Source organism: Pteronotus mesoamericanus, unplaced genomic scaffold (genome assembly GCF_021234165.1).
Source record: "Pteronotus mesoamericanus isolate MK-2021 breed Mesoamerican mustached bat unplaced genomic scaffold, CSHL_Meso_final scaffold_507, whole genome shotgun sequence".
Classification (NCBI taxonomy): Eukaryota; Metazoa; Chordata; class Mammalia; order Chiroptera; family Mormoopidae; genus Pteronotus; species Pteronotus mesoamericanus.
In genome coordinates this window covers 2,659,684-2,686,643 of record NW_026555319.1, presented here as the reverse complement: position 1 = coordinate 2,686,643, position 26,960 = coordinate 2,659,684, and the positions used below count along the sequence as shown (strand labels likewise).

General features: G+C 54.7%; 1 protein-coding gene across 1 annotated transcript in view; it reads left to right on the top strand.

The window, feature by feature from the left end:
• DNAH10 (dynein axonemal heavy chain 10) overlaps positions 1 to 26,960 on the top strand; it is a 98,105-nt gene that overhangs the window by 25,276 nt on the left and 45,869 nt on the right. The window contains exons 20-39 of the mRNA XM_054594013.1: positions 559 to 715; positions 2,935 to 3,411; positions 3,521 to 3,679; positions 4,846 to 4,962; positions 5,046 to 5,148; positions 5,636 to 5,814; positions 7,542 to 7,753; positions 8,765 to 8,918; positions 9,765 to 9,998; positions 10,908 to 11,030; positions 12,820 to 13,053; positions 14,985 to 15,208; positions 17,704 to 17,973; positions 18,119 to 18,302; positions 19,696 to 19,830; positions 20,426 to 20,578; positions 22,487 to 22,675; positions 23,832 to 23,978; positions 24,435 to 24,626; positions 26,080 to 26,198. Of these exons, the coding sequence (XP_054449988.1) occupies positions 559 to 715; positions 2,935 to 3,411; positions 3,521 to 3,679; positions 4,846 to 4,962; positions 5,046 to 5,148; positions 5,636 to 5,814; positions 7,542 to 7,753; positions 8,765 to 8,918; positions 9,765 to 9,998; positions 10,908 to 11,030; positions 12,820 to 13,053; positions 14,985 to 15,208; positions 17,704 to 17,973; positions 18,119 to 18,302; positions 19,696 to 19,830; positions 20,426 to 20,578; positions 22,487 to 22,675; positions 23,832 to 23,978; positions 24,435 to 24,626; positions 26,080 to 26,198 (3,762 nt within the window). The remainder of the gene's footprint in view (positions 1 to 558; positions 716 to 2,934; positions 3,412 to 3,520; positions 3,680 to 4,845; positions 4,963 to 5,045; positions 5,149 to 5,635; positions 5,815 to 7,541; positions 7,754 to 8,764; positions 8,919 to 9,764; positions 9,999 to 10,907; positions 11,031 to 12,819; positions 13,054 to 14,984; positions 15,209 to 17,703; positions 17,974 to 18,118; positions 18,303 to 19,695; positions 19,831 to 20,425; positions 20,579 to 22,486; positions 22,676 to 23,831; positions 23,979 to 24,434; positions 24,627 to 26,079; positions 26,199 to 26,960) is intronic.

Sequence of the window (26,960 nt, the reverse complement as noted above, 5' to 3'; positions counted from 1 at the left end):
CCAGTGGCCTCAAGGGCCGCCCCGGTGGGGAGGACAGCAAGTGCGCTGGAGTGGACGCCAGGGCCCGGGCCGGCCCCCCAGTGGGGAGACGCACAGCACAGGCGGCAGATAGCCAAGGCGAGGCCTGCGAAGGAGAGGGTGTGGAGCAGCGTCCCGGGGAGTGGGGGCTTCTGTGACAGTGGCGTGAAGGGGCCGCGTTCGAGCGGCGCCACGAGAGGGGTGGCTGACAGGGAGGGAGCCCGGGGAGGCGCAAGCCCAGTTGAGGGCCGTTTTGCGGGAACCAGAGTCGAACGATTTTTGGAAGTCGTCATTATTATTTAAGTACTGCCCAACTGGTAGGTAGTTTGTTATTTCCCAAAATTTGAAATGAGCTATTTGTAAGATTTAGGCCAAAAAAAAAGGATGCCTAACAGAACTTGCCCCACACCACCATGACAGCCCTAGAACGTGGTGATACTCCTCAGACCAGGCTTTTACACGCGGTTTCGGTGACTCGCATTTCATCAGTTGCTGGGTGTATTTTGCTCCAGTGAGCACTCTTTTGTTAACCCCTCTCAGGAACTTGCAGTCTTTTAACTCTTTAATCCTGGGGAATGTCCCTTTGTTCCAAACGGAAACCATTCTGACTGCGCCAGAGATCATCCTCCAGCCCAATGCAAATGAGATCAACAAGCTGTGCGTGCACTGCGTCCGGAATTGCGTGGAGATCACCAAGGTGAGGTGGGGACGTCGCACTGCCGTGCCAGCGGCTCCGTGTCTCAGGGCCGGGCCGCCCGTGGCTGACAGCAGGCTCCCAGGCCGGTTGTGACATGTGTCCGCCCTGTGCTCTGTCCAGACTGCTCTCCTCTCTTCTGGCTCCTCCTCCTCTGCAGCGCTCTACATTTTGGACTGTCCCAAGGCTTGATCTTGGCACTGCTCTCTCCTTGCACAGCTGCAACGAGCCCCGTGGCTTTAGTACCCACGCCCCCAGGGCGCCGACTTCCCCAATTTCCCTCCCCAGCCCAGACCCCTGTCCCGCTCACCACACTTTTTCAGTCCATTGCCTGCTCGACGTCTCCCGTGGCTCGCAGGCTTGGCATGTTCAAGATGCAGTTCTTGCAGCCTGGCCCTGCCCCGGTTTCCCCCCTGAGAAAATGGCACCAACTCAGCCCGGTGGCTGGAGCCCAGAGCCTGGGCGCCTTCCTGGCCGTCTCGCTTGCTCATCTGCCTGCTTCCAGCCCGTCGGCAAACACACCTCCTACCGTCTTCTGCTCCATTGCCAGTGACTGGCCTGTCCCGCGTTGCGGCCGCCCCCACCTGGATGAATGCAGGAGTGATCTGTCCCCCACCGCAGGTGGTCAGGCCGGTCTCCTCAAAATGCCAGCGGTCTTGGCTTCCCTTGTATGGAAGCCCCAGCAACTTCACGTTGCACTGAGGACGCAGTCTGAGCCCTTGTTGCAGCCGCGGGTTAGCACCTGCCCGCCTCCCAGGTCTCCCTGGCCTGCAGCCCCGCGTCTGTCCGCTGCCCTGCGCTCCGGCCTCCCATAGCTGCAGCGGGAACCTCTCGTTCCCCGTGGGCTGCTTGCACCAGTGGCATTCCCTCCACCCCCCATTCCAGACCTTCACTGCTGGCGGCCGCTCCTTCCTGATCACATCGCCAGGCCGCCTTCTTCCCAGCACTTCCCACCAGCTGGTCTTTTCTTACTTGTTTATGTGTTCATTTATCGGGTGCTTCTCTCATGCCACCAGAGGGGACGGTTCAGGAGCGCAGCACCTTGTGTGTCCACTTTTGGGCGCTCGCACCTCACATTGTGCCCAGGACATGGGTGGCTCCCTGTCAGGGCTTGGCGAATGAATGTCTGTTGGCAGATGACTCAAAGTCTGTGTCTCACCGACAGCCAGGAAGTAGGACCATCTTTGTGCCTAAGGGTGGCCTCACCCCTCCAGACATGACCCCGAGCACTTTTCTCTTCAGTTGGTTTGCACAGAAGTCAAACATGTTTCAGGCTTTTCTTTTTATTTTTTTATTAGCATAAAACTAAGTGCCGGTATCATGAATGGTGAATTTCATTTCACTGTACGTGGGAACTAATGGATAAATCACCCATATTTTATAATCTGCATTCTCTGACCCCATCTCCTACGTGGAAATGGCAGCGCAGTGCACCCCCAGGAGGCCCCTGGGGAGAGCCAGCAGTGCGCGTGGCCTGGGGAGCGCGGTGCAGGCGCCGCGGTTGGTGCGCTGGGCGCTGCCCGGCAGGATGAGCGGCGGCTGCCCCTCCTCACAGCGGTGGTCACGGGCCAGCACGATGACAGAAGCAGGGACGTGTCAAACGAACACGTATGTTCTGGGATACAGGGTGGAGGGGGGTCAGTGTGCCGACTTTAAGTTTCTTCATCTGCCAGTAAGAAAACTCATGTTTTATCCATCCATCCTATGTGAAGTGGATGGCCATCGTTACTTAAAAAGTTAGCCTTTTTATGTAACAAGGCACTCCAAGTCTTACAACGGTAACTTTCTTTCGCGCAGGGTTCTGCAGGCTGAGTTGGGCTGAACCGCCCTGTCTGCTCTGCTGGTCCCACGCCTGATGGGCCAGCTGGTGACTGGGGCACCAGGCTCTCCTGTGGGTGGCGTATCACCCGCCAGTAGGCTCGCTCAGTCCCGTTCAGGAGCGTGAGAGCGGGGCTGCACGGCTGCCCCAGGTCGTTGGCCTGGAATTTGTGGAGACCGTGCCTGGCCCTCCCGGCGGTCTCGTCGCAGGCCAGCCCGGGTGCAGAAATCATGGGAGGAACATTGCACAAGAGCATTGTGGTCCTTTTTGCAGTTGAGCACAACTTACAACTAATAAAGCTATTTTCATTACTACCAAGAATTACTACTGAATACTAATAGATACGTGGGAAGGAAAATTAGTACTCAAATACTGTCTTTCCCCCTGATTCTTACCTTGCCAGAATTTTGTTCGCTGGATGCACGGCAGCTGCATAGAATGCCCTCCTCAGAAGGGGGAGGAGGAGGAAGTTGTTACAATAAGCTTCTACAATGACATCTCCCTGAACCCTCAGATAATCGAACAAGCTGTTATGATCCCCCAAAACGTCCATAGGATTCTGACCAATCTTATGAAGTACCTACAAAAATGGAAGAAGTACCGCCCCCTTTGGAAATTGGACAAAGCCATTGTGATGGAGAAATTTGCCGCCAAGAAACCACCTTGCACAGCGTACGACGAGAAGCTGCAGTTCTATTCCAAGATCGCCTGTGACGTCATGCGCCAGCCTCTGACGAAGGACGAGCACTGCGTGAGGCTGCAGCTCGGGCCCCTGGCCAGCACCGTGCAGGAGAGCGCCCGGTCCTGGGTGACCTCGCTGGGGCGGCTGCTCAACGAGTCGGCCAGGGAGGAGCTGTACAGCCTTTACGAGGAGATGGAGGTAGTGGGTCTCTGGGTTTAGCTCCAGCTGCTTTTCGCGACAGTGCGGTCTGGGTTCGGTACCTGTCTCCCCTGTGATTATTCTGTGTCCTTCAAACTTTCCTTTACAGAACCTTTCTAAAAACTTGAAGAAGAGCCCCAACACCCTTGAGGACCTCAAGTTTGTCCTCACAACAATTGCGGAAATCAGAAGTAAATCTTTGCTCATGGAACTCAGATACAGGGATGTCCAGGAGCGGTACCGCACCATGGCGATGTACAACCTGCAGGTGCGCACGCCTGCTTTCCTCAGCGTTCGCCCGTCAGCCTGGGCACAGGGGCCCTTTCGGGACTGCTCCAGCGCGCTGCTGGCGGTTACTTAGGGCCGTGAGGGTTTAGGGTCTGTTTCTTGGTCTTGCACAGCTCAAATAAGGTACTTTGTAGACTGCTCTACAACTGCACAGCATTGCAGTCTCTTTTTTTGGGTGTTAATTTCTTTTAATAAGTATAAGACTGCAGAAGTGGTAAGGGAAGAGAGGGGAAGAGAGAGGGAAGACGGTAGCAAACTGGTAGAAGATAATAATGCAGTTCTCTCCCTTTGTGTGGGGTTGTCAAACGTGGGTTTCAAAGAGCTTTAGAAACCCGTGGTTGAGCCCCTGAAATTGTATGCAGACATTTTGCATGCCGTGCAGCTCGCTTGCTCTCACCCGTGTGCGCACGCAAAGAACCAACTGGAAAAACGAACTCATGGAGAGACAAACAGCTCCTACAAGTCTGTATTTGAGTAAAATTCATACTTCAGTGCTTGCATTTCTTGACTGCTTTGAATACCTTCCCCGAGCAGTAACCTGGGCTGTTTGCTAGAGACCCTCCCATCAGAAAAATGTGCAGTCTGCAAAATTTATATTTTTATAATTAAAATAAAAATTGTGTTGCCTTTTGTTTCCTTTATTAAGTAAAGTGATTTTAAGCTCTATATCCTAAAACTTTGTTATGGTCTGCTTATATTGTCCATGTTTCTCAGTTTCATTCAAGTTATTTTCTATCCTTATATGCCCATTATTTTTTTTTTCTATCGTTACCTGAGGACATGCTTACTGACTTTAGAGAAAGGGGAAGGAGGGGAGAGAGAGAGGGAGAGAAACATTGATCAGCTGCCTCTCGTGTGCACCCCCAGCTGGGAACCTGGCCCATAACCCAGGCATGTGCCCTGACCGGGAATCAAACCAGAGACCTCTCATATTGCAGATGGATGCCCAGCCCACTGAGCCACTTAAATCAGGGCTATCAATATAATTTTTAATTTTTTAGCCAGCTCCTTTGTTGGTTCAAATCATTTAGCCTGCTGTAACTGTAAGCAGACGTCTCTTGGCAGTAGCTTGGGCCAGAAATGTCATTTCCAAATCACTGACTGTTTATTGGTCTGCCTTTTTTTTTTTTTTTTTTTTTTTGGTAGCCTTCTGATGCAGAGAAAGCCCTGGTCGGCAAGATTGAGAGCATGTGGCAGCATCTGTTCAATGACTCGGTGAATGTGGACCACTCTCTTGGGGGCATAAAGAGAACGTTCACAGAGGTACCTCTTCCATTTTTACTTTCTGAGTGAAGATACTGAGAAGTATCCATTGGGTCAGGTCAATGTCACCCTGCTCTTCTCAGATTACTCGAGGGGAAGTGTCAAGCTACAGGCAGCAGATAGAGGATTTTGCAAGACGTTTTTATCGTGAAGGGCCTGGCTCTGTTGGCGAAGACCTTGACAGTGGTAAGAACAGTCACGTTGGCCTTCGGGGGCGGGGGGTGGGGGAGGGTGTGCGTTTTACTCCCGAGCTCTATGGGAAGACGGGATGGAGCCGTGGCTCTTACCCTTGTCTGTAAGCTGGGTTCACCTGGGGAAACTCCAGGCCCCACTGGTGCTGGGGCCTGGGGCCGCGTTGTTGGGGGGCGGCCTGGCCATGAAGATGTTCAGAAGCTCCCGTGGGGATTCTGGGGTCCAAGCCAGGCTGAGCCCCCCAAGAGGAGGGAGGATGCCAAAGAGACAGGCTTTCCCAGCTGGGGGGCTTACACATGTTCCTGGCCCTCTGGTTTAGTTAGAATCGCAGTGAGCTCAAGCCTGGTGATTCCACGTTTGTCTTCCCTGATGGCTCCTGTGGGTGAAATGATAGTTTGTGTACCTTGTTCACGATTTCTTCTTCAACTTTGGATGCCTTAAAATTTTTTTGTATTGATCTATGTATTTACTTGTTTACCAGGGATAGAGCTTTTAGCCACTTTTGAAAGAGAGCTGGTGAGACATGAAAAGAAGCGCCAGGAGCTGGCTAACGCCGAGAAACTTTTTGACCTTCCAATTACGATGTACCCCGAGCTGCTCAGAGTGCAAAAGGAGGTGGGCGGGCTGAAGGTGATTTACGAGCTCTACGAAGGGCTGAAGGTGAGCGGACGGACTCGGCCTTGCGGACTGGAGGGCGGGGCTGGTGCAGGCCTGGCACGGCTGCCGCAGGCGAGAGCCTGGGCAGATTTTGCAGAAACTCTCACTTTGGCTCTTGGGAGGACCACTGATGAGTAGGGGGTTTCTGTTTGGGATGGGGAGAAAGTTCTGGAACCAGGCAGTGGTGATGGTACCCCAACATTGTGGATGTTCTTGATGTCACTGACTTGTACACTTAAAAATGGTTAAAATGGCAAATGTTACGTGTGTTTTACCACAGTAATACAAAATGGAAACTCTTTGGAGGTCAGGGTTAAGGCATGAGGTGGACTGTTGGAAGTGGAAGTTAAATGGAGCAAGTATCATGTCATTTGGATGTTTTCCTTTAGTACGTGTTCCCTATGCAATTTCATGCCATCGGTAGGCTGGTTGATTGATTCCTCCATCTGTTTATTCACTTAGCTCTTTATGTCCCAAGTGCTATGCTGGTTAGAGAGTAGAAACAAGCTGTTTCTACTCTTACCATTCCTCCCCTTCTTGAGCCCTCAGGAGGGAATTATTGTATTAGTCTGGGTTCTTCAGAAAGACGGAACCAACAGGAACCACAGAGATTCGTTGTGAGGAATCGGCTGGCGCAGTTGCAGAGGCTGAGCAGTCCTAAGACGGAGAAGCGCTGACAGTGTGGTTCTCACCCGAGTCCGAGCTTAAAAACAGAGAGAGCAAACGCCCCTCCTGAGCCCTGCTGTTGGGCCCAGGCCTTCAGGGCACTGGGCGGGCCACCCTCAGTGGGGAGGGCCCTCTGCTCCACCCGGCCTCCTGACTCAGCCCCGCCAGACACACCCAGGGCAGAGTTACCCCGAGTGTCCGGCACCAGGGCCCTGCCAGGTTGACACATCAGGGGGGCCCTCCCACCGGCGCGTGAACAAACCCCCACGCTGCTGGGAGGGGCGACGGAAGAGAGGGGCGCGGAGTGCCGCGGGGCCCTGTGGAGGGAGGCGGGGGGCGGGGGCCGCGGCTGTGGTCTAGTCAGGCTCTGGATCGGCAGGCAGTGGGCCGAGTTGGGCCAGCCGCTGGGTTCAGGGCCCTCCCACCCAGCAGGGGGTCATTTGCTCCTTGAATTAGAGGGGTCCCCACACCTAGAGCCCATCAGGGAGCACCGTTTGCTGTCAGACGTGTTTCCCGACTCAGAGTGAGCCTGGCAAGCCTCGATGGCACAGTCGGCGCATGGTAACTGTCCCGTATGACAGTGCTTGTCCCGTTGACTCTCAGGAACGTGGAACACAAAGAGCCTTTCCCTTGTGACAGTCGTGCACAATTACCGAAGTTGCGCTTTGTGACCTTTGCTTCTCTGGTCAGGAAGGAGAAGCATGTTAGGCGGCATCTGATTGAAGCACATGCAAACCCACATGACTTCTGGTTCACAAAACACCTGCTTCTGACTCCGCGCTTTTGCTTTTCTCCTGAAGAACAGAAGACACATTTTTGGGTTCCACACATCCTCAGAGACAGCGGTGTTTTGCCGAGGGTTTGAAGAAGTCGGAGGGGTTTTGTCTGTGTTCTAGAGCCTCGTAGTCCGCCCCTCCTTTGTGAATGAGAGGTTGCTGTGTGTGGGTGGGCGAGGGCCCTGGAAGGCGGTTGGCGTCACTGGGGTGAAGAACTTGCTCTCCCGGTCAAGCTGCCTGCGTGGCTCCAAGGGGCTCTTGTTCACGGGCCTTTTTGTCCGTTCCCAGCTTGCGAAAGAAGAATGGTCTCAGACGCTCTGGATCAACCTGAACGTTCAGTTTCTCCAGGAAGGGATCGAAGGCTTTCTCAGGTCCCTCAGGAAGCTGCCCCGGCAGGTCCGGAGCTTGTCGGTGGCCTACCATTTGGAAGCCAAAATGAAGGCATTCAAAGACTCGGTTCCTCTGCTTCTCGACTTGAAGCACGAGGCCCTCAGGGACAGGTGCGTTTTGTCCTCTGCCGGCTCACCTGAGAGAAGAGGGGGGCTTTCAGTTTAAGCTTTGTCTTTGCTTAGTTTGACCGGAGGACCAAGAACAAGGTCTTGGCTATGCACAGGGCTAGAAGTATGCAAGTCACGTTTCTGTAATGTTGTTTTATGTGAACTTACTGAACTTATAGAATTGTCACCCCCAAAGATTCTTCTGTTTAAAACAAAAAGCAACCCTGTTGGGTGTAATGTGTCATTTGTGGTTGCTTCAGCCAAAGATTTTTTAAAAAATAGAAGAGGTCTTGATCAGCATCCTCTGGGGGAAACGTGCGACCCACATGGGGAACTTTTCTGGCAGCTGCATTGACAGAGAAGAAAACAGGTGAAATTAATTTTAATAGTATGTTTAACTAACCCAATATAGGTAAAATATTGTCATTTCAACTTGTAATCCACATTCACAAGATATTTTATGTTCTTAAAAAATACACCGTGATCTGGTGTATGTTTTTCACTTACAGCAGGTTTCAGTTTGGGCTTGTCACATTGGGATGCTCTGTAGCCACAGGCAGCCTGTGGCTGTCATTTGGACGGAGCAGGTCTCCTCCTTTTTTCACGGAATAGCCGGGTCTGAAGGTGGCGTGGATGAGGGTCCCCCTATTTGTCACCATTTGGATGTGGCTCACACAGACAGGTTGGTAGGAAGAGGCGAGCTGCGCTCCCCTGCCAGGCCCCTGTCTGCCTCCATCCGTGTGGGCGGAGGGCCGTGGGTCATCATGTGCCTTCATTCTGCTTAGCGCGGAAGTCGCCTCCCTGTCGAGTCCCTTCCAGTCCCTCGGCTCCACCAGTGGGAGACCTTGCTCGATGGTGCTCTCTGCCTTTAGCTCCGGCAGCCGGCGGGGTCCCCGTGTTTCTGGACTCCAGAATGTCGGACACGGGCAGTCCTGTGACTGCAGCGAACACCGATCGGTCCACCGCTCAGCTCGGTAAACGTGAACACTCTAATGCTGATGTGCTCGCTTCCAGGCACTGGAAGGAGCTTATGGAAAAAACGGGCGTGTTTTTTGAAATGACCGAAACATTCACCTTGGAAAACATGTTTGCCATGGAGCTTCACCAGCACAAGGACGTTCTCAGTGAGATCGTCACAGCCGCGGTCAAGGAGATAGCCATCGAGAAGGTGGGGCTGCTCAGGGGGCACGTGTGGCTCGGGGGCCTGTTGTGTGCGCACAGCCAAGAGCTAGAAGATGTTCTAGAAGCAGGGTTTCAGCCTCGGTTAGGTTTTTTATTGTCTTTAACTATAGTCTCGTTATTTACTTACTTATTAAAGAAATAACGGAGGTTCATGGTAGAAAACTGAGAAAATGGACAAAGTGCTCTGAATGGCACTGCCTTGTGATGAACAGCATTTTGGTCTCTCCTTTAGCTCTCAACGATGCACATGCACATGTGTGCACACATGTGCATATACATGTACTAAAAATGCATCTGCACATACATACACAAACACAAAACTACGTATCTAGGCATGCACACATCCGTGCATAGGCACACAGCACACACAACAATACATATACACACATAAGCGTGCATGTATCCACAAAATACACATATTTGTATACATACAAACATTGCTAGAGTGTTTCTGCACATGACCGTAAACAGGGGTATTATTTGATCGATCGATTTTCTTGCTTCACGGCAGGCCAGGGGCAGGGCTTTGCCTGTTTGCGGCCCAGGGCCCAGAGCCCAGCCCCCGGGGCAGAGGCTGCCTTGGCTCTGAGCCCCGCCCCTGCCTCTGTGCATGGGTGGTGACCAGGGTGCCGGGACGGCTCACCTGGCACGTAGCAAGTCCTCGGGAGACACTGGCCGGCCTCTCCTCGCTGGAGCCTCCGCTTGCTCTTGAAACGGACCCAGGGCCCGGGTGGAGGGCTGGCCCAGGGCGGGCTCGGGAAGCTGTGGGAAGGCCGGGGCTCTGTCTTTCATACTTCGGTGCCTGAACTGCTCTCCTCATGCGCCTGCGCAGGCCGTGAAGGAGATCCTGGACACGTGGGAGAGCCTGAAGTTCACCGTGGTCAAGTACTGCAAGGGCACCCAGGAGCGGGGCTACATCCTGGGCTCTGTCGACGAGATCGTCCAGTGTCTGGACGACAACACTTTCAGCCTGCAGAGCATCTCGGGCAGCCGATTTGTGGGGCCTTTCCTGCAGACCGTTCACAAGTGGGAGAAGACGCTCTCTCTCATCGGGGAGGTCATCGAGGTGAGGGGACAGACCAAGGGAGCGCGGCTGAGAACCGCCACAGCTGTTAGGTCCCACGCAGTGTGGACGCTTTTATTGGTTAAAATTGTTCTAACAGGAGTGAAATTTACATAACACAAGACTAACCATTTTAAAGTGTTCAGTTCAGTGTCATCTAGCGTGTTCGCAGTGTGCAGCCAGCACCCCGTGTGGTTCCAGGACATTTTCATCGTCTCAAAGGCTAAGTCCGTGCCCGGTACAAGCACGTGCTCCCTGCTCTGCCCCTCTCCAGCCCGGCACCCACCAGTCTGTGTGCCGTCTCTAGGCATTTCCCTGTCCTAGACGTTTCCTAGAAATGGAGTCGCACACTGGGTGACGTTCTGTGTCGGGCGTCCCTCACGCAGCATCGTGCTCTCGAGGCCATCCACGCTGTAGCTGGGGTCAGCGCTCCGTTCCTTTTCACGGCTGAGTGGCAGTCCCCCGTGTGGACAGACCACTTTCATTTACCTTTCATTTGTTGATGGACACCTTTTGGCTGTTGTGAATAGTGCTGCCGTGAATGTTTGTGTACAAGTACTTTTGGGCCCCCGTTCTCAGTTCTTTTGGGTCGGCACCTGGAGGTGGTATGGCGGATCCCACAGTCCTAGGCCTGGGTTTTGCACGAGCTTCCGCACGGTCTGTCCTTCGTTCCCCTGGGTCACGGGGCTCCTCCAGCCCCTGTGCTCAGCCGGAAGCTGCCTCTTCGTCCAGGGCTGGTGTGCAGAGTTCTCCTCTGCTTTTGAAATAAGCCGTGTATTTTTATGCTTCCTCCAGCACCCTGTCTCTTTGGGAAGGAGCCACCGCGCCTGGTTAGAGCCCGTCCCGGGCTGGGGAGGGGTCCGCTGCGCACCTTGAGGCGCCCATGCTGACGGGAGTGCTGTGCACCCACAGATTTGGATGTTGGTTCAGAGAAAGTGGATGTACCTGGAAAGCATCTTCATTGGCGGGGACATCAGGTCGCAGCTTCCAGAGGAGGCGAAGAAGTTTGACAACGTCGACAGAGTTTTTAAAAGGGCAAGTGATTGGCACCTGTTTTAGTCCTGAAAGAAGTGGTTTGAGGTGCTCATCTGTGTTCATGTAGTATTCTGTCTATTCGTGGCTTCTCAATTTTTTTCTGTTGTTAGACGTGACCTTAATCTGTCTAGTAAAAATTTGTTTGATCTGTAGCTGCTGGCATATGGCACATTTTAGCATTTACTTATTTTCATTATAAAAGTAATACTTGCTTTTTTTTCAAATCCTCACCTGAGGATATATTTTTATTGATTTTAGAGAGAGAGCGGGGGAATGATGGGGGGAGAGAGAGAGAGAAATATCCACATGAGAGAGAGACATTGATTGGTTGCCTCTTGCATGCACCCTGACCTAGGATCAAACCTGCAACCTTCTGGTGTGCCGGGCGACGCTCCAAACACCTGAGCCACCGGGCAGGGCAGCGGCAATGCTTGCTTTATAAAATAATTTGGAAAACGTAGAAAAGATGTATTTTTCATACTTCTGTCACCTGAACGTGGCCACTTTAATGCCTTATTAAAATTTTTTCCTATATATGTGAGAGTAAAAAACAATTACAATGATATTTTGTATAATTTTATATCTTGAGGTTTTCTCTTAATAGCAGAAGAAGTATTTCATGTTATAACGGTATGAGAAAGTGTTTTAAAGCCTTTATATATGTTAGTGGCTTGACATTAGTTTAGTTGATTATTGTCTAGTAACTGGACATCTTGTGTGAACCAGAATTCTTGGCTCTCATAAATAATTTGCAGGTTTGTGCCTAATGCTTTTCCGACATTTAGGATGAATTCTTAAAATAGGTTGTCAGAAGGTAAATTGTCCATGAAGAGTGTGCGCGGTTTACAGTCCTTTCCAGAAAGGGCCTGCCGGTCGCCGCTGTTGCCGGTCGCCCACCTGCCCTCAGGGCCCGGCGCGTGGCGCTTGGCGGTGCCGCGTAGCCTTCTGTTACGGTGGTCGGTTCCCACCTGGGACTCCTTTATTCATTAGAGTTGGTCATTTTTCCTTATCCATCTGCATGAGCTCTTAAAAAAGAACTTTAAAACATTATATCATAAATATCTATTTATTAAAGAAGAACTTAGAAATCATAAAAAAGCAAAATTTAAAAAGAGGAAAAAATTCCGGGAATCCCATGCCCAGCATAACCATTTGACTGGTTTAACATATACCTTTTTATAATTTGCTTTATTCCTACGTAAACACACAAATAAAGAGATAAATGTTCTACAAAAATAGAGTGATTAAAATACCAACAATTGGTTATTTAAAATTTAACATCTTTGATGTGTATTTTAATAAACAAACATCTAATCATCTAATAAAATCATATCACAGCTGATGACTGGCCTAGTTTCCTGTTAGGCTGTTCCCTCCCCTTTTTTTGGGAGGGCCATTATAAAGAGCGCCGTTACTCAATATTCTGGTCCATACAGGGTTCTCAAAGTGGAGTTGCTGGCTTCATTCATTCAGCAAATGTTGATTGAGGGCATACTGTGTGCAGGCACTGTCGTAGGTGTGCGGGGGTATGTCAGAGAGTAAAAGATAAAAATCTCTACCCCAGGCAGCTGACATCGGAAATAAGTGAATTATATAGAGGGGTTAGCAGGTGCTAAGGGTGTGCATATTTCAGCACCTACCAGCTTTTGCCAAATTGGCCTCTCCAAAGACTGTGGTTCTGGGAGTGTGTCACTTTTTCTCTGTCGTGCCCAGGGGGGCCCAGCAAGTACATGCAAGTGCGGAGCTCCCCCCGCCCTGGCCTGACCCCTGTCCTCTTGACCTTGTCCAGATCATGGGCGAGACCTTGAAAGACCCTGTCATCAAGAGATGCTGCGAGGCCCCCAACCGCCTCAAGGACTTGCATCTCATCAGCGAGGGCCTGGAGAAATGCCAGAAGAGCTTGAACGACTACTTAGATTCCAAGAGGAACGCCTTCCCCAGGTTCTTCTTCATTTCTGACGACGAGCTGCTCAGCATCCTGGGGAACAGCGACCCGCTCTGTGTCCAGGAGCACATGATCAAGGTTGGCCCAGGGTCTCCTGGTGGGGGGTGGGGGGTAGGGGTGTCCCCATGGAGGCTCTGTAACTGCGGCCTGTTTTACCCGAGTTCCTTTCCCAATTTGGTTTAACGCAGAGGTTTAAGACTGAAAAGCTACTGGGGTTTTACTGAAAGCATAAATCTGATGAAATCGATTGTTATCTGAAATGATGCCAGGACTCAGCTGCTATAGGTGGCTCTTTTCTCCGTAGTCTAAAACCACGCTTTTTGAGAAACTCAGAAAATACAGAAATACACAAAGACTAATAAAATAAGCAGAGAGGCAGTGCAGGACGGTGCTTCGCGTGGACTTGCTGTGTGACTTTTGGCAAGTTACTTAACCTCCCTGGGCATTAGTTCCCTTATCTGTAAATGGGGGCAACCCCCACAGTGACCCTCTCCAGTGGCGTTACAAGGATTAAATGAGTTAAGTACTTAGGTTGGCGCCTGCCTTACAATGTTGGCCAAAGAGCCTCATCAGCCACTCAGAATTGACAGTTACCATTTGGTCATATTTACTTCGTGTCTTTTTTTGAAATTAAAGTTGTACAGGTAAAGTCGACGTACTCTTTGTCCCCCATCCCCATTCACAGTCCTTCCTGCACCTCTGAGAGGCAGCCACTCTGATGTTTGCTGTGACCCCTTTCAGCGCGTGGTTTCATATTGTCACACAAACGCGTGTGTCGGGAGCAACGTTGAGTGGCAGGAAGCACAACAGAGAAGGTGGCCCACCGGGACAGGGAGCCAGGGCATGGCCAGGCGCGGCCTCGGGTCAGCGAGCCACAGTGCCCAGTTTAACGCCGGCCCCAGCACGGCCCTCCGCCTTGGCACTGCGGCGTGCTGGGCCGGAGAATCCTGTGCCCTGTGTGCGTGTGGAGGTCGTGTGGGGGTTGGGGGTGGAGGTTGAGGCCGCCCTGGGTGCAGCGGGCGTTCAGCTGCATCCCTGGCCTCTGCCTGCCGGACTCCAGGAGCGGCCGTCTGCAGCTGTGACAACCCAGAATGTCTCCAGGCGTTGCCATTGTCCCGTGGGGCGAGGTCGCCTGTGGTTTTGAACCAGTATTGAAGAGCAATTTCTTTATCCCAAAAAGCAGTGAGGAGCAGGTGCTTGACTCCATACTTCCTCTTTAATGCAGATTTCCTTCGCAAAGTAAGATGCAGACTTTGAATGCATGTTTTCTCCTCCAAAGAGGAGGCTTTTATTCTCTTCCTGCTTTTATAAAAAATACTTCACTGTAGTAGAGAACGGTGTTATGCGAAGTACCGCATTTGCCGATAGTCCCTCCTGCCAGCCTCTGAGAGTGCGCTCTAAAGCCTTTCCTACCTCCTCTCAGATTGCAGCCTGCCATGTTGTATGTACTGGGCCCTAACAGACTCATTTTCCTGAATGTTACTCTGATTAACAACAGTGATGATAGCCAACGACGTGCTGGTGTTTCATGTATTATTTGATTTGCTTCTTCCAAGCTTATCCTGTAAGAGGCATAATTACGTTCATTCCAGGCTGAGAGAGGAGAAGCAGCTTGCCCGAGGTACCCAGCAGGCAGCGGGGAAGCTGGCCTTGAACCAGGGGTCTCTGACCCTCCACCCCTAGGGCACCGAATCACCAGGCCACCCCTCTCCCGTGGTCAGCTGGCCCACGTGTCCAATACCTCTCCACAGCACAGGCCCCAGAATCTCAAGTGTGGGGGGCAGTCTGTCTGCTTTCTTTCTTTGTGACCCACCCAGGCCTCTGCGCAGTGCAGGGTGGGCGGAGGTGCGGTGTGTATGTGCCTGTCCGCTGAGGGATCGTTCGGGCTGGTGGACAGTCGCCCGGCGTGCCTCCTGGCAGCTCCTGTGCGTGGCGAGCGCCGCGGACTGCTCTCGGGCTCCGCAGCCCAGTGACAGCATCGCCAGGTGGTTCCTCCCGCTGCGTTGCAGATGTATGACAACATAGCGCTGCTGCGGTTCAACGATGGGGAAAGCGGAGAGAAACTGGTGTCTGCCATGATTTCAGCCGAGGGGGAGGTCATGGAGTTCCGGAAGGCAGTGCGGGCCGAGGGGCGCGTGGAGGACTGGATGGCGGCGGTTTTGAAGGAGATGCGGAGGTCGAACCGGCTCATTACCAAAGAGGCCATTTTTAGATACTGCGAAGACAGAAGCAGGTAAGCTCAGAAGTGCGAGCATGCGCTCCTGCGTCACATTAACAGTCTCTACGGGCCGCCTTCAAGGGTTTGGGGCAGGCTGGCGGGCCTTCCAAGTGAGGTTGCTCTCCTTGCAGTGCCTCTAAAGGGTGGCTGGCGCAGCGCCTCTCAGAGCGCGTTCCCAGGCTGGCAGCCTCGGCCCCGGGGTGGGGGGGCTTGCTAGGAATGCGAGTTCCTGGCCCCACCTCACCCTGCCCCCTCAGAAACGGGGCGGGGGAGGGCAGGGATGTGCATTTTTTTGAACAGGGAACACTGAGCACAGTCAAGTGTGAGAACTGCTAACCTAGTGGTTCATCAGAAACCTGGTGTTAGGAGGGTTGATTCTGTGTGTCAGTTAATGAGTAAAGTTGTTTCTAGAATATTTAATGAATTTCAGCCACTCCTTGATTTTTGTGCCCTGAGAAGCTGGTGGGCACTGCAGTCGTGCCTGATATCGGTTGCCACGTGGGCTGGCTGACATGTGAAGTTGAACTCCAGAACCTAAGGAGCTTTGGATAACTTGTCCTATTAGACTTAGGCGGATTCTCAGGAAAGTTGTAGTATGTGATGTCTGTCCAGAAGGTGTCCAGCCATGTGGTATGAAAAATGGAGACATTTAGTGAAGAAGATGCACGAAACACTGTACATAGGACAATGACATCTCAGTCCCCTTCAAAGTCGGCACCTTGGGACCTCACACAGTTCTCCCAATCACATCAGCTGCCCTGTCGTATTTTCCTGAATCTCATCGACGGTCTGAAATCTCTTCCCTTTCAAAGGTGATTTTGGTCTGAGAAAACTGAGAAGTCACCAGGTGCCAAATCTGGGCTGTAGGGGCTGAGTCACGCGGGTGATTTGATGTTTTGCCAAAAAACTCTGCATGAGATGTGCTGCACGAGCAGGCGCGTTGTTGTGATGAAGCTGCCAATGACCGTAGCCCGTAGCTGCGGCTCCTGAGTCATCCGAGTAGTTTCCGTGGAGGAATGTTCAAGCTTAGTGCAAAATTGGATGCAGATTCATTTGATGCTGTCTTGTGTGCAGGACTCATAACTGTAAATGCTGGTTAGGTTTTAGATGCACCACACAATTTTAAAGTGAGATGGCCAAGCCTAATACTTTTTATTGTCTGAAATATTCGTTTAAATTTATTTTGCCATTAATGGTTCATCATTGAGGTAACGACCAGTGATTCACAGACACTTTTCCCAGATTGGAACTTAAAGCTCTGGGTCCATTTCTTTTAAGTACAATTTAGAAAAAAAATATTTTTCCCTAAATGTACGTCAAGGCACTTAACAGCTTTGGAAATCAGTGTCTCTGTAGAGAAATCCAAGTGGCTGATAAACATAAAAAGAGGGGAGAGACACTGCTAGCCACCAGAGACCTGCACTTAAAGGCAGAATGAGATAACAGTTTTTTTGCCTTTCAAATAGGTTAAAAAAAAACCCCAACCAAGCAAGTACAATTAAGAAAAGAGAACAAATTAAGAGCGCTGAGCCCTGGTGCGGGGAGGCGGGGCGGGAGGGGCACGGCTCTGCAGCGCGGGGGCGGAGGGATCCTGCAACCTTGTAAAGCCATTTGGCTGTTTTCACTAAAGGAAACCATGAGAGAGGGTGCTGTGTTCAGCCGCCCCCTGCTTTCGGGACTCTGTTCGGTAACGCCAGAGGCAGCTCCGGCTCCTCAGGGTGTGCACGGCGCAGGGTTCTTGGCCTCGGCAGGAGGGGTGCCAGGTAGCTGTTCACTGTTGGGGGCTGGCCTGTGTGTCATTGTGGGATGTGCAGCTGCATCACTGGCCTCTCATGCCCTCCCCACCCCCAATGTGACAACTCAGAATGTCCCCAGACATTGCCAGATGCTGTGGCGGGATGTGTAGTGCAGTATTTGTGTTGGCAAAAGGACTGGAAGCATGAATGGACGCCAGTAAGGTCACGTTTGAGGATTCTGTGGCCCCGTTGTGCTCTGAAACTCTGCAGTGCTTACCGAGGCTGGGTCAGACCAGTCGCGCTGGCCAGGGGCAGCCCACCGGGGCACCGAGTGAGATTGGCGAGGTGCGGGGGGTGGTGGAGCGCGATCGGCGCGAGCCTCCCCGGCCGCCACGCGGCAGCTTTGACCGGCGGAAGGAGGACGCGGACGAGTAGTGAGTGACGTTCAGGAAGCTATAGCCAGGAAACCTGGGCAGTGCGCTCAGAGGTTATTATATTTGTTGTTGGAATTAAAAATAATGAAAGCCCTTTTCTACTTTTGAAAATATACAAGGCATTTTCCCAGCACCCTGGCACCCTTCTGCACGTGCCCCTGGCCGCTTGCCGTGTGCGTGGTGGCCCGGCATAGGACCGCCTTGCCGGGAGCGTTTGGTTTGTCTTTGCCTGCCGGAGGCTTCGCTTGGCCTGCCCACTTCCAGAGCAGAGAAACGATGCCTTCACAGGGCCGTGATCGGCACCTGGCAGCAGGCTCGTAAAGGTGCCCTTTTCCGTCAGGGTGGACTGGATGCTCCTGTACCAAGGGATGGTGGTGCTGGCCGCCTGCCAGGTGTGGTGGACGTGGGAGGTGGAGGACGTCTTCCACAGAGCGCAGGCCGGGGAGACGCAGGCCATGAAGAGCTACAGCAGGAAGATGCACCGGCAGATCGACGAGCTGGTCTCGCGCATCACTCTGCCCTTGAGCAAGAATGACCGCAAGAAATACAACACTGTCCTCATCATCGACGTGCATGCCAGGGACATAGTGGACTCTTTCATCCGGGGCAGGTGCGGGTCTTCCCGGGGCACTAGCGTCTCCCGGGGGTCCTTATCGCTCTTGGCCTCTCTCGCCAACCTCGCCGCCTCCTCCCCTCCCACCTCCTCTTCCGCCTCCCTGCATCCCTCTTCACTCGCCTCTGCGTCCTGCCCGCAGCATCCTCGAGGCCCGGGAGTTCGAGTGGGAGAGCCAGCTGCGCTTTTACTGGGACCGAGAGCCGGACGAACTGAACGTGCGCCAGTGCACGGGGACCTTCAGCTACGGCTACGAGTACATGGGGCTGAACGGGAGACTGGTGGTCACGCCCCTCACCGACCGGATCTACCTGACTCTGACGCAGGTGACTGGCGGGAGGGGCTCGTGGTGGCGGTTCAGCTGTGGCCCTGGGTGCTTCCCGGGGGTGACTGCGATGGTTGTGACAGTGGCGGGGCCGGCCAGGGCCGTCCCCGAAATCCACGTCTGCTCGAAACCGCGGAACGTGGCCTCACTTAGAAACAGGGCCTTCACAGAGTTCACTGCTTACGGATCGGGATGCAAACATCCTGGACTGGGGCCCAAATCCGGTGACTGGTGTCCTTCCGAGCAGAGGGAAGTGATGTGAAGGCAGAGGCAGGGACTGGAGCGCGGGAGCCGCCTGAAGCGGAGAAACGTCCTTCCCAGTCTTTGGAGGGAGCGTGGTCCGGCCGACCGCTTCCTCTCAGACTTCTGTCCTCCAGAACTGTGAACAAACGCATTTTTGTAGTTTGAATCCACCCAGATTGTGGTAATTTGTACGGCAGCCCCGGGAAACTAATGCTGATAGTAAGGGGTATCACTGTTTAAAACTTCCGAGGGGTTTCAGCCTGGAACTCTGCCTACTTGCCGCCTTTGGAGATCGGGCTGTTGAAGTGTGGGTGGCCCCTGAAACCTCCCGCAGGTTCAGTGATTTGCTACATGGGTTCGCAACACTCGGCGAAGCCCTTGTGGTCATGGTGACAGTTTATTGGAGCAAAAGGACACAGATCAAAATCCGCACCAGGAAGAGGCATAGGGCGGGGCCCGGAGAGAGCAGGGACGAGCCCCAGGCCCTCCCGCTGCGGCTGTGCACCCAGCGGTGAGGTGGGGGGGGGGGGGGCGGGGGCGGGGCGGGGGCGGCCACAGCGGACGGCGGAGGCCCACCCAAGCGGCAGGGGGGGGGGTCCAGGGCTATAGCCGGGCTGGCCACGCAGACCTGACTGCCTGCCTGAGGGTGGATCATGGTCTCCAGCGCCCCCTGGAAGTCAGGCGCATGTTACATGGCCCAAGGGCCCACCACCAATCACGTTGTTAGACTGTCCTGTGTGGCCCAAGGTCCCCTGATAAACAAGGACACGTTTCTTGGGCAGGACGTTCCAAGGGCTTAGACGTCAGGTCCTGGGGTCTGGAGAAAGGGCTGTACCTCCCTGTGGCAGAGATAGATGGCTGCTTCCCTGCACAGATAGGCGTGTGGCTGGGAGTCTCGGACTCACCGGGCGCAGCCCACGGCGCACCGCCCGCCCCGGGCACCCCGGTCCCCACGCGGTGGGCAGAGGGGCCAGGCGAGGTTAGCGGAGAGACAGCTGCTACAGGAGGTGAGTGCCGGGAAGGCGAGGGTGACCGTGTCCGCTGTCATGCACACATACCCCACGCCTGTTGTCCCAGTGCCTGACCAGGGTGTGACATCTGTGCCCTGCCATGAGTCGGACGGCCTCTGTTTTGCGTTTGGCTTGTGGCAGGCGCTGTCCATGTACCTGGGCGGGGCCCCTGCAGGCCCAGCAGGCACGGGCAAGACGGAGACCACCAAGGACCTGGCCAAAGCCTTGGGCCTGCTCTGTGTTGTGACCAACTGTGGCGAGGGCATGGATTACAAAGTAAGGCCTTGGCGTTGCTTCCAGCACCATCTGGGTGGGCAGAGAGGGAACGCGGGGCACTGCGGGAAGGCACCCCCTTTGCATGCCCTGGGGGAGGCCGCGGGGGCGGCCAGGAGGGCACGGGGAAGACCTCTCACCATCCCAGTCTCGGGACGCGCGTGTGTCTGCTCTGTGGGCAGCGCGGAGACCAGAGCCCTGGGCTCCGCCGCCCGCCAGAGTTGGGCGGGGAGCAGGGAAGCGGTGGACGGATGGCAGAGCAGCGCTCGGTCTCCGGGGCCCGCTCAGCTCTGGTCACTCGTTGCCACTGGAAAGTGGGCCCAGAGTTGCTAGATTTTCCAGTATTTCAAGAGAACTCCAGAAATCTGGAGTTTACCATCAAAATTCCTAGTGTATAAAACCCTGTGGGTGGGAGCTGACCCACAAAGTGCTGCCAGGAAGGCCCGTTAGTGGAGCGGCGGCGGCGGCGGTGGGCAGGCTGCCCGCACCGGTCAACCTGATGACTGTTTGCTTTAGTTAGAAAGCGTCTCTGTCAGTGTGCCGCCACCCGCAGTTTGCATGATGGCACTGCCTTGTCCTGGCATTTCTTCTGCCCCAGGCCGTCGGGAAGATCTTCTCTGGCCTGGCGCAGTGTGGGGCCTGGGGCTGCTTCGACGAGTTCAACCGGATCGACGCCTCTGTGCTCTCGGTCATTTCGTCCCAGATCCAGACCATCCGGAACGCTCTGATCCACCAGCTTGCCACGTTCCAGGTGGGGCTCGGAGCGGCGCCCCGCCCGGTCCCCTCCCCAGCAGGACACTCGCCAGCTTTCCTTTGAAGCCCCAGATGGGGGCTCTGCCCAGGCAGGACTTCCCAGAGAAGGGGGTTTGATGGATTTTGTTTTCACGGTGAGACGGTTGGGTTCCCCACAGTTGTCAGCGGCTGTGATGACTGAGGACCTTAACATTCTAAGAGCTTCACATTGACTCCAGACACATAACTAGGAGTCACAGACAAGTGAGCAGTGTTGTCAAAGGAGTGATGCTCTTTAAAGGAAAAAAATATTCTTCATGACTTCCCATGTTTGAGAAAAATGACATAAAAGATTAACATTCCAGTCAACCAAAATGTCTTCATTAGGAATTATCACAGTAAACAAGAGATTCTGCCTTCATACCTGGCAAACTTAGGGCATGACAGCGAGCCCAATTTTTAAGGTTGTTACCGAAGTTAAAAGGCAAATTTAGAAAAAATTTTAGAGAATTCCCTAACCTCCCCTGGCCCAAGAACACATGTACAGGCTGGAGCTTGGGAGGCCCGCGTTAAATTCCGTCGGGCTAACTGACCAGACCTTGTGGAAGCGTGGCCCCCTACGGCTCAGCAGCCCAGAGGCGGGTTCTCGGACGTCAGGGACCAGAGTGGCCGGGCCACGTCCCCACACTGGGGTCCTCCATGGCCCTGGCATGCTCTGCTCCTGCTCTTGTCATTGTCCTTGACCCTGTGTGCCCTGTGCATTTCGTCATCGGAGACCGCCTGCTTCACAGACGCCCCGTGCCCCGCGACACCATTTCCATCCCCATCTTCCTGGAATTGCCCTTTCTTCCCCTTCACCCAAAAGCTCCTATACATCCTTCGAGGCCCTGCAGAACCTCCTTGGGAGGCTCAGGACCCAAAGTCAGACGGGGTTGGTGGGGGCTCCGTAGCGGGCGCCCCCGCGGCCCCGGCAGCCCCACTCTCTCCCCGGACCTCCGTGCTCGTTGTCAAGCGATCACATCAACCAGACGCCGTCCATCTTCTGAGAGTTCTGGTCAAGCTTCCGGGCGGGCTTGCTTTCAGGTGGTCCTTCCGAAGCATTCCCAGGCCGAGCTCCCCGCTCCCACGGTGCGGGGAGAGGACTGCGCCTGCCACGCATTTAGGTTCCTCGGAGCTGTGTGCTCAGGAGCAGCGCCGCCTGTCATCTCCGGGGGGGCGGGGGGGGGCCTGGGACTCGGTGGGCTGTTGAGGGGCGGGAGATGCCAGCACAGACACCTCCCTGTTGGGGGCATCAGCCATCTGCTGGGCTGCCCTCTTGTCATGGAGGCCGCCTGGGCATCATGAAAGTTAGCTGTTCTGTCTCTTGTGTCTCTGCTGGGCCACTGAAAGAGATGAGGATGTAGAATCTCAGCAGAGACAAGTCGAGGTTGGTGAGCCTCGGCCGTAGGCCCGAGGCTGAAGAGGGCGCGGGGGCTGCAGCTCGCTGGTGCCTGGGCCCCTGGGGGTGGGAGGCCGGCGTCCTGAGCGACCGGGGCGCGTTCTGCAGGGAGCGTGGGCCACACGGCGTCCAGGCCCCCAGCGGGTGGAGGAGGGACGGAGTGACAGCCCACGGGAATGAATGGTGCCCTTGCCTGTCTCGTCTCCCGGGGCCTCCACGGCCTTGCAGAAAAGGGTGCTGGCACGCAGTGGGGCTCAGCGGCCTGCTCGGGTCACATGGCCCCTCGCATCTGCCCCGCCGTCAGCCGTTTCTCAAGTGGGGGACCCGCGAGGCAGGTCAGGCGGGCGAGGCTGGTCCCCCGGAACACTCAGGCTGTCAGCACGAGGACCGCCTTGTGCCCACGCGAACGCAGGGCCTCGCATTCCCCCAGCCTCCTCTGCTTGTGCCGGGCTGGCTGGCGGCCTGACCCTGCCTCCTGTCGTCCTTCAGTTTGAAGGGCAGGAGATCTCGCTGGACCCGCGCATGGGCATCTTCATCACCATGAACCCCGGCTACGCCGGCCGCACGGAGCTGCCCGAGTCGGTGAAGGCGCTCTTCCGACCGGTGGTGGTGATCGTGCCGGACCTGCAGCAGATCTGCGAGATCATGCTCTTCTCTGAGGGCTTCCTGCAGGCCAAGGTGAGTGTGTGGCCCCCGCCCCCGCCCCGGGCCGCCCCCCTCGCGCTGGGCGCTGGCGTCTCCGTTCTGGTGGCCTGGTCGCTCTCCTCCCCGTCTCTCCCTTTAAAATTATAACTTGTATTTGGTGATAATTTGACTCACAAGAAGCAGTGATGACAGCTCAGAGCCCATGGGCCCTCCCTCAGCCTCCCCAGAGGGGCCGCCTCGTGTCTCACACGCCCAAGTGCGCCGTCAAATGGGAGACCGCGGCGGGCACGGAGTGCTGGGCGCATCCCCTGGCCTCGCCTTCTCTCTGGCTTGCGTGTGTGGTCCCCCGACATTTTTGTCATGTGCGTGGAGTAACCGGAGCCACAGTCAGGACACGGAACTGTCCCCTGTTCCCCTTAACAGTCACACCCTTCCCAGCCTAACTCCTCGCAGTGGCCCGCCATTCTCTGTTACTGCGGCGGTCACTTCGAAGATCGTCTGTGCACGAATCACACTGCATGCAGCCCTTTGAGGGGGCCCCTCCCACTCAGCCCGTGCCCCTGAAGCTATGCGCCTCTAAACACGTATATCCTTTACCATCGTTTAAAATATGTATAAAAATTTGCACAAACATTTTTTTCCAGGAGGTTCTGGAGAAGGCACAAAATAGTAAATACTTTTAAAATAAAGGATGATTAGGTTGCTTTCCTGCGTGTTTTAAAGGCTCTCATTGCCTGGTATCTTGTCCAGATTCTGAGCACAGTGGTGGCATCTCCAGGTCTTGCGCTCTATGAGCTAGGTCCCCGTGCACCCGAGGGACCAGCAGCTTTGTGTCCTTTATGTGGACAAGGTGGCTGAGCCGTCCTCAGAAGCAGGTGCAGGAGAAGCTTTCATTATACATTCAGGTTGAAATACACAGCATACATATTTTTGGTGTGATTGCCATGGTTTAAAATGCTGGGTGGGGTCTAGTCTTCAAATTAAGGTGGTGAAGACTTTCCTCTGCTCTCGGGGACAGTCATCAAACTTGGGTAAGGGGGGTGTTGCTCCTAATTTGTCATAGGTAAAAGCAAAGGACCCATCCTAGTATTTCCATTAGCGGCAAGACTTGAGTGTTTGTAAAGCGGCTTCATCTGAACACCTTTGGTAATTTTCTCTCTTTGTTTTTCATTACCTTTTATCCAAAAAGACTCTGGCCAAGAAGATGACCGTTCTGTACAAGCTGGCGCGGGAGCAGCTTTCCAAGCAACACCACTACGACTTCGGGCTCCGCGCCCTGAAGTCAGTGCTGGTCATGGCCGGGGAGCTGAAGAGAGGGTCTTCCGAACTTAAAGAGGTGGGGGCCGCACGTGTGTCATCGACACCGGGCGAGGTGACGGGGCGCAGCCTGGCTCTCAACGGAGTGTATAGGCTCAGCTGCCGTGTCATTTGCTTGTCTGGTCTTGTTTTGGTCTGTTTTCTTCTAATTTGACTTGTTGCTTTAAGGTCGAGGTCAGTATCTTCACAGGGCCGGCTGGCGATGCTTCAGCGGTAGCAGCCGATCCACCATTGCGGGGGGAGGGTGCAGGGCTGCGATGTGCGCACGGACATGGCTTTTCTCCCCGCGAGAGAAGAGCCAGCGGCAGGACTGCGTGTCCGTTGCACGGAGCGGAGGCGGAAGCGCAGCGTGGCCAGTGCCGCGCTTGCCTTTCTCTAGAGGCTGTCCTGGGAGTGTTGTGTTCTTTAGCTGGCGCCCCCCTTTACAGCTGTGAGGGGTTTCTAGGCCAGCCCTGGTCTGTGTCCCCCCACCCAGGACGTGGTACTGATGCGGGCACTCCGAGACATGAACCTGCCTAAGTTCATCTTCGAGGACGTCCCGCTCTTCCTCGGCCTGATCTCCGACCTGTTTCCCGGGCTGGACTGCCCGCGCGTCCGCTACCCCGAGTTCAACGACGCGGTTGAGCACGTGCTTGAGGAGGGCGGCTTCGTCGTCCTGCCTGTCCAGGTCAGAGGCACCCGCGGTGCCAAGTTCATTGGCCTCTGGGCCCTTTCCGTTTTTGTCAGTTATTTTTAAAAAATTGTGGCAAAGTACAAAAAACATAAAATTTACCATCTTAACCACTTTCCAGTGTGCAGTGCAGTGGCATCGATGACACTCGCATGCTGTGCATCACCACCGTCCGTCCCGGAACTGTTCCATGGTCCCCAACTGGGGCTCGGTCCCCATTAAACACTGGCGCCCCGTGTGCCGTCCCCCAGCTCGGGGAACCGTCATTCTGCCTTCTGTCCCTGCTTCTGACTCCTCTCAGCACCTCAGACGTGCAGTCACGCCAGCCGTGTCCTTCCGTGTCCGGCATGTGTCACGCAGCATAGCCTTTGCCTGGCTCATTCGTGTTGCGGCTCGCGTGAGCACGTCCTTCCATTGTATGACGGGCCACCTCCCAGTTGTTGTTTTCTGCGTAATGTGATCAGATAACTTAAGTATTTTGTTTTGGGGCCCAAACATCTAATGTTCTCCCCTCAGCGCACCATTTCCCCTTCCCTAGAGTCACACCAAAAACTTAGATTAGGCGTTGCCGGTGGGGTTTTGATCACCTGAAGCCTGTAACATTGCCTGTGTTGTCACGAAGCCAGACATTGTTGCCGGAGTGCTCTGCTGAGAGCACAGACGCCGAAAGCCACAGGCCTGGGCGGCTGCCTCCGGCTGGTGCGCCACGGGGCACCGGGCCGCTCGGAGGCCTCAGGCCCGGGCAGTGGCGGTGCACACAGACGGGAGAGCCCTCTGCACTGTCCCGCCCTTGACACGTTCCCCGGGCTGTGGCGGTTTGAAAAGATGTGCTTTCTGGTGAGAATGTGCAGGGTGTAGTCGGGGCGGAAAGCAGTTTGGGGGTTTCTCACGACGTTAAACATGGGGTTACCGTGTAACCCAGCAGTTCCAGTCCTGGGTATCCGCCCATGAGAAATGAGGGCTTACGTCCACAAAAAACTTGTGCGTGGGTGCTGATGGCAGCGTTATCTATGAGAGTCAACAAGCAGAAACAGTGCAGATGTCCCCGAAGGGAGAGTAGAATAAACGAAACACGGCCCGTCCCCGCACTGGGCCCTGACTCAGCCACGAGAAGGAACGCAGCACAGACACCTGCTGCGGCAAGGGCGGGAGGCCGCACGCCCGCGAGTGGTTCCATTTAGAGGCAGGAGGTGGATGAGCGGTGGGGCTGGGGGCGGGCTCGGGAGGGGTGAGTGAGGGGCGCCGGGGCTTCGGGGGACGGCGGTGAGGAGCACGCTGTAAACTGAATGTGGCCGCGGTTTCCCAGCCGTTGGGGCGTGCTGAGATCACCGGGTTGTGCGCGTTTAAAGGATGAAGTGTGCGGTGTGCGAATTACAGCTCGGTGAAGCTGTTAAAAAAAAAAAAAAAAAAAAAGACATGTTTTGACCCGGCTGCGTATTCTGTCCCGCAGGTGGATAAAGTCGTTCAGATGTACGAGACCATGTTGACCCGCCACACGACCATGGTGGTGGGGCCCACGGGCGGGGGCAAGTCCGTGGTCATCAACGCTCTGTGCCAGGCCCAGACCAAGTGAGTGTGCCCCGCGCAGGGAGCCTGGCTGCTGGGTGGCTTACGGCATGGTTGGTGGCAGTGTTCCCTGTCCCTCATTGCTCTCTGACTGCCTGGGCGGTTGCGTTTGTCCTGAACACCCCTTCACGCTCATCGCATCTTTACTTGCTTCGTGGCTGGGTTGTGGAATGTACTTTAAAGGCAAGACAGTGACTCTTGTGCATCAGACTGAATGGGAATGAGCGTTTCCCAGATGATCTCATGAGAGTGTTTCAGAAGTTCGCTCGAGTCGTATTTTCTTGGCGCTCAGGTTGCTCTTTTAAAGTCAGTCAGGGCTCCCACCGCCACACGACACTGCGCATCAGCGTGCCCAGAGGGGCACCGCTCCTCGATGCCGCATCCCGCCCGCCCTGCTGGGGCGGCGCGGCTCCACGAGAGGTGGCCACACACGCCGAGCAGAGCGTCAGGGAGACCCGCGGTGGCGATGCCCTTCTCAGGAACACGGGCTGTCAGGGGCCTCACGTCCCCGCTGAGCGACAGCGAGACTCTAGGAGGGCTGTGGTGCGTGTGGGCATCCCGCAGAACTCACCTGGGCCTGGCCGTCTGTGCGACTTTGACATTTCTAGACAGTCTGTGAGGCCTGGTGAGTGACGGTCGCTTCCTATTTCTTACGTTTCCCATGAGAGGACCGGCGGACAGCGGCTTCCGGATTCTACGTGGGCTATTCCAAAGCGGTCCTGCAACTCTGTTCTTCAGTTAGTTCCTTGTTAGGTGATTTACAGG